Source organism: Phaethon lepturus, unplaced genomic scaffold (genome assembly GCF_000687285.1).
Source record: "Phaethon lepturus isolate BGI_N335 unplaced genomic scaffold, ASM68728v1 scaffold21388, whole genome shotgun sequence".
Taxonomy (NCBI): domain Eukaryota; kingdom Metazoa; phylum Chordata; class Aves; order Phaethontiformes; family Phaethontidae; genus Phaethon; species Phaethon lepturus.
In genome coordinates, this window is record NW_010558540.1 from 1 (window position 1) to 6919 (window position 6919).

The following is a 6919-nucleotide window of genomic DNA, read 5'->3' on the forward strand; positions in this document are numbered from 1 at the left end:
CAACTCTCCAGCCACTCCTCCCCAAGCCTATGATACAGCCTTTTCTTACGTACCGTGTACTATTTTCCTCACAGTGCCCTAAATGCGCAGTGAGAACATGCTCCAACAGTGAAGCGTGCTTACGTCGTGTAGCGTCTCCGCCTTCTTTGGTGCAATTTGTATGGCAAATATTGGGAGGGAAGTTTATGACTAAGGCACACAAAAGTAGCTTGGACATGAATCTGTTTGGAGCGAGGTCTTGCACGTGCAGGATGCAGCTGGACCAGTCCATGGAAGGGGCCAGTCCATGGAAGGGGCCAGCGCTGCTCAGGCCAGCTGGCGCGGTGACCTCTGTGCGCGCGGTTAAGCTCACCTAGGCTCCAAAGCAGATGGCTGCAGACAAACCACTTCTTAGGAGCGGACCTTGAAGCATGCTGACTCTCCAGCCATCCCTGTAAATTATTTGGGAGAGTCATAACTGTGCTGTGCCAGGCAATGCCCTGGCAACGTGACGGCTCAGGCGACTGTGCCTGAGGGTTTAATCTGCTCACGTAGGCATGCCCATCAGCTGTGATAAAAATGCTAAGGACTCTGAAAAAAGCATCTATCTCAGTCTGAGCAGCCAAAATTGCTGGATACTTCAGGCATCTATGACCTTCATTTCTCCATTATGAAGCAATGGTAGTAGTGGCCTCCTAGTGATGTTAGGAAGGGAAACTCCGGGCGACCCTGGAAGCACTCAGGCAGGGTAGTGAGAGCTCCCTGAGGGAAACGCATCACTTTGCAGTAGGACACTAAATAACATCGGAGGCCAACTACTGAATGAGAAAGGTGAAAATAAAAGGTAAATAATTACCTGTTCACTTAAAGCAGAAGGGATTGGTGTTGGGGAGATCACACCATTAAGAGCTGTATGCATATGGTGCAGGGGAAGACACTTAGCCTTCGTTCTGGCTTTCCCCAGCTTTTTGAGTGGTAGTCTTTGTAGTTCTTTTGCTTAATACAAAGAATTGCCTTGGTTTGGAAAAGTTTTATTAAATTTTACAGGTGTTTTCTGTAACTTGAAGTCATGTGAAAGTCACATGAATGAAGTCACTTTCTTATTGCAAGGAAAGAAAATCACTTTTATCTGGAGTTGCTCTTATATATCTGTGGTTAGAATTCCTGTCTTTCTCTACTGATCGCTAAGCAGTGCTGGTGAACAGCCGGGGGGTATTGCCTGTCTGCTCAGTGGTAGTTGCATTTCTCACTAGCCCATGGTGGACACAGTGCATGGTGGAGTTGCACACAGCCAAAAGGTTAAGGCAATAAACTACACGGAAAAAGATTTTAAGCCTTCTCAGGACAAAAATTGCAGTGTCTGAAGAGTTAGTTGCTAAAAACCAGAAAGGTTATTTAATGAATTGTAAAGGTAACCTCACTTGCATGATTTTGTTATAATGAAAGATCTGGTGACTTTGTGTGAAATTTATGATGTGGATTATAAAGTTAAAAAAGTTATGTAGTTAAAGTAGGGGCTATTGGTTACATTTTTGTTAAAGGCACGGTTAAATACAGGCTCTGTAGTCCAGGCTTGGGGAAAAGCTGCGCAGAAGAAATTTTTGTAAATTATCAGCAGAAAACAAAAGGAGGTGTGAAGAAAGGCACTTAGGAAGCAAACAAAAGTTGTTTTTGTTTTTTTTTTAAGTGATGTATCCTGCTGCTTGTGTATATTTCAATGAAAAGAGCTCTGGAAAAAGGCAAAAATAGCCCTCTTGTTTCAGGTTTCTTCATCTCGGAAAATGCTTTTAATATTTGATCTTTTCAGAGTGCTACTTGTGAATGCTGGTTCATCCCTTGGTACATATGTACATACATAGCATCTTGGATCCAGTGTTCTCAACACTAAACTTAATGGTGTTTCGCTGCTGACTTCAGTATGACCATAGTTAACCAGGATTTTTAAAGCGTTTTAGAAAAGCCATGTTCCCTCAAGTAGGAAGATGCAACCAATAATTATACTGACAAATCAGAAAATGTTTTATCAGCTTTATACCAGTCTTGGTGACATTATAATTTTGCACTGTTTAACGAATCTGTGTGGTAACTACACTGCATAAAAGATAAAACAATGTGTAGTCTTGCATATCTTTAGTTTTTGTAATCAGAAAAGCAAATGAGAATATGGTTAACCTAGGATTAATCAGATCAACTGCGTTGATTTCTACTGTGTTTTACTCAGTGTTGCTAATATTAGGGAACACATGTTAATTAAAAGAAAAAGAAGAAATCCCTGAGATTCCATAGTGAATAAACTAGTGAACTTCTGTAGAAATTACCGGAAATCAGTCATTTCATGGAAACTCACAGAACCTCTCTATGAATTTCTTAAATTCTTCTGTTTTGTTATGTAAGACATCCTTTAAAGGAGAAACATCATTGTGCATTAAAGTCTAAAAGGTTTTTTTCAGAAAAGGTTGTGAGTATTTCCTTTGTGGAGAAATATTCTCTCATAACTGCTTAGTGTTTATGTGGTTGTCTCTATGTCAGAGGACTGATAAGGGCATCACAGACTACTAGGAGATACTTAAGTGAGGAGACCTTGCGAAGACCCGAGTCCTCCCCCTTCTCAGAAGTGCCCCCATCATCCTCTTGCATCTAAGGCAATGGGGGGGGGGTAAAACCAGAGAAAAAGTCAGCATAAGGTGAAGAAGAATAAAAGCAAAACACCAAACAAACACAACAGAAAGGGATATATATTATGTAAACCGACTGATGTCAGGGCTTTGATTTTGATGTGATTATCAGATTATCTTTTTCATGAATGAAGGTAAATGATACAGGCTTAAACCCTTACGTAAATAGGCCCAGAGGTGCTCTGGGTTGCACGGGAGATCAGGAGGGAGCTGCACGGTGCAGTGCTGGAGGCAGGATGGGAAAAGGCAGACTGCTTTGGCCCTTGTGTTTTTGTAGTAGGTTCAGCTTGACAGTGAAACAAGGTGGTGTGTCGGGCTGCTGCCATTACGGGAGTTAAGAAGACAGTGAGTTACGCACTCAACCAAACAAAAAAATTAGGAAATGTAAATAATATTTTGATGGGTAATTTTCCTTTTCCCCAATGTTTTCAGACATGGAAGTCTGTTAATACCCGTATCATACATGGCTGAGCATTATTATTGCTTTATCTGTTGGTGGACGAACTTTTAAAGTTTAGATATAATGAGGTCTAGTAATTTTAATTTTATATGAGCAACATAGTCAACCCTGTCATAAGCATGTCAGATGACATGCTGAAATAATTCTTTGTTTTTCCTGATATTTTTAGTAAAAGATTATGCTAGATCCTCACTATTCTGTTGAGTATCTGATCCCTGTGACCTTCGAATTCCCTTTCAAATTTCCACGTTTTTTCATGGTGAGTTTGTACCCATTTGTTTTTGTGCCATCATGGTCCTTCAGTACAAATAGTTCTTCTCCCTCCCTGGTGTTTACCCCTGATGTATTTATAGGTAACAATCCCTCTTATCACAACCTTCATGCTTACTCTGCAAAGAGGATCAAATTCTTGTTCACATCAAATGCTTTTCTAAAGCTGGAGTTATTTCACTTCAACTAAAAAAAAAAGAAAAGGAAAAAGAAAGACCAGGCTGTTGAGTTGTTGGTTTGCAGAGAATGGGAGGAGGAGATGTCAGCTCAGGGAAATTACTGAGGAGGACTTTCCTACTTCAGAAGAGAAGCTTGTCTAACCATTCTTAATAATCTTCCCTTTGGGCCATGATACCATTGCTAGGTTATTATTTAAGCATTATGTAAGATACTTGACCATAGTGGAGGTGGTGGGTGGGTTTCCTTCCTGTTTGATACTGATATTCCAAATTTGTTGGCAAACAGCTGCACTTCAGAGTTCATTGAAGCAGTAGGCACGGTGAGTGCGGATGCACTTGTGGATTATTAAAACTGAGGTTGCTGATCGCTGTCAGGCAATCATGTCCCTGCAGCAACTTAACAGGTGAACAAGTGGGCCGGAGAAGAGCCTTTCCGAGGAGCCTGGGAACGGTATGCACAGTCCTTGCCTATATAACATGTGTTACTATTCAGTTGGCTGCACAAGGGCTAGGATTCTTTTGACCTATTTGTAAAGAAATTAGCACTGTCTGGTGCTAGAAAGTTGGAATGGTCAGGATGGCAACTGAATTGTTTGGTGGGTAACGTCTGGCCATGAAATAATACAGAAAATCATGATTTGAGTTGAGAGGGGGAGGGAAGCAGTTTGGTTTCACAGGAGGTTATGATACGCTCTAATTGTTTTATTCAGTTGCAGAACGTATCTCCCAAATTCAAATTTTTCAATGAAAAGGGAACCTATCCTCTGTCTCACTTTTTCATTATGGATACCCCTTTCCTTCCATTAGCACACCTCACATTAATTGCTAAGTAATCAGGTTAAGGTAACAAGGCTGCATCAGAAACTGATTTTAAAAAAAACAAGCAAAACACAAAACAACAGAAAAACGAATCCTCTGTACAAACTGTCACAACTGATTTTCATGAATGCAGAAATTCCAGTGAATTTTTCCTTTGCTTAAACGTAATGTTCTTAGCTGTTCCAGTAGTTCCAGTGGTTCTGTATACTCTTCTGTATACTCTGTATATGCAAAAGAGTCTCACTGTAGAGAGAGCAAATTACCATCATTAAATTTTCATCTGCATATGAAAGCGTGGAAGGAGAGAGAGAGAGGAAGAGTGAGGAATATATTGCACGTTGTAATATTCTGATTTTTTGTCTTTTTTAGCTTCAGAAATGGAGCTGTCTATCTGAAGAGGACTCCGCCCCAATATTTGTAGTATCCAAGCTCGTTCTCATAAAGACCCTGGTGTTACAACTGCATCCTTTTCAGAATGGCTGAGAAGGCTCCACCAGGGATCAACAAGAAGTCTTCAAGGTCTACCCTTTCTCTGCCTCCAGAACCAGTGGAGATCATTAGGAGCAAAGCCTGCTCGCGGAGAGTTAAAATAAATGTCGGTGGACTCAACCATGAAGTGCTGTGGAGGACTTTGGACAGACTTCCAAGGACACGATTAGGAAAGCTCAGAGACTGCAATACCCATGAATCTCTGCTAGAAGTATGTGATGACTATAATCTAACTGAAAATGAATATTTTTTTGATCGACACCCAGGGGCTTTCACTTCCATTTTGAATTTCTACAGGACAGGGAAACTACACATGATGGAAGAAATGTGTGCTCTTTCTTTTGGCCAGGAGCTTGATTACTGGGGGATTGACGAGATATATTTAGAATCTTGCTGCCAGGCAAGATACCATCAAAAGAAAGAGCAGATGAATGAGGAGCTGAGGAGAGAGGCAGAGACAATGCGAGAGAGAGAAGGGGAAGAGTTTGATAATACCTGCTGCCCAGAGAAAAGGAAGAAGCTCTGGGACTTGCTGGAGAAACCCAACTCATCTGTGGCAGCAAAGGTAGGATAAACAGTATGCCTAACACAAAGATGGTAGAAAGTAGAGTCATGACCCATGTATCTGACATGCATGTACCAAGAACTTTCACTGAAATATCTAGCGAGAAGAAGAATCTAAAAATCTACATAGCATGAAGTGAATACACCCAAATCTGTCGTAAAACCCACTGAAATCAGCAGAAGGAATCCTGTTGACTTCAGTTGATTTTAGGCAACTGCTGCACTTTTTTTTTTTTGTATATAATCAGAAACACTTGTGTGATTGTTAATGGACTTCGCATTAAACTCTTCGATGAAGATACAGCCAGAGAACGCTACCTACTTTTTTGTTAGAAAAGCATTTGGTTGTAAGAAATATACATTTCAGTATTGCTGCTTGTCTTGTTACAGGCATTGCGGAGGTGTAGTATCAGTGTCTCATAAGGTGTGATGGATAGGTTGTCAAAGGATAGTGTCAACAGCCACTGTCTGGCATGGTTTTACATTGGGCAAGGACTACAGTATGTTTTCTCTTATACTATATTTTTTTGCGATCAAGAATTAGAGTGTTCTGTATAAAAGTATTAAAATATTAAAAACATATAGGCATACACATACATATATATATTTGTATGTATGCATATGTATATAGAGAAGTATATATTATATACTAACATATTCACACATGCATACATACATATATGTAAAATTTTTATCTATTTAGGAAGAAATGAGGAAACGCTCAGATGAAGCCTTGTTCCAATACTTCTGTCTTCAAACAGGCAAGCTGGCAAAAGTCTCACAGTGGAAAAGTTTACCCTTGTTAGGGAAGCGAGACTGCACACATGGATGTTGGTACTGCTATTTAAAAGAAAGATTTTCTTGCTTCTTGAGGAACTTTATTGTTCTATTTGTGATGTGAGGTACTATTTAATGTGAGGAAAACTGTGGAAACTTGTCTCCAGTTTGAACCACTTGGAGTGAAAATGTTCAGTGTTTAGATGTTTGTGTTAAGCTTAACTGTGGCTTTATTTTCTTCTGTTGTTGATTTGTTATTGGATGCAACGCCATTGGACTAAGGTAAGTATTAAAATATGACGGTGGAATGGACAAAGACCAGAATCCTGGCAAAAATTTTTCTTTCAATAGCAATACACCATTTTTTTAAATTTTAGTTTTTCATTGTAGGCTGCCTAACTGTTTAAGCAAGGACTTACTTTTGTAAAAAAAAAAAAACTTATTGTGCCATAATATAAGGTTCGTAACTGGAATAAAAACTTATAGGAGAAAAAAAAAGGTATTCAGAATATTTTAGAAAATGGTACGAATACATTTCATTTTCTGCTTCTGAGATGCATATTCTGGGCCATATGTTCCTTTCCAGGAGAAGGAGCAGAGGGGAAACAGATGGGCGTAAGTTGTGCCAAAAAGTGTTTGAGAAGGCTGTGTTACACACCGTGATCCCCTGGTACAAGCTAGCATCCATCAGTCCCCCTCCAGAACTT

General features: G+C 39.9%; 1 protein-coding gene across 1 annotated transcript; it reads left to right on the forward strand.

Annotated features, from left to right (window-relative positions):
- The first annotated feature begins 4857 nt into the window (after window positions 1-4857).
- LOC104625473 (potassium voltage-gated channel subfamily B member 2-like) lies at window positions 4858-5445 on the forward strand. Its single transcript, XM_010293108.1, has one exon. The coding sequence runs from the start codon at window positions 4858-4860 to the stop codon at window positions 5443-5445; it is 588 nt and encodes a 195-aa protein (XP_010291410.1).
- The last annotated feature ends 1474 nt before the right edge of the window (window positions 5446-6919 follow it).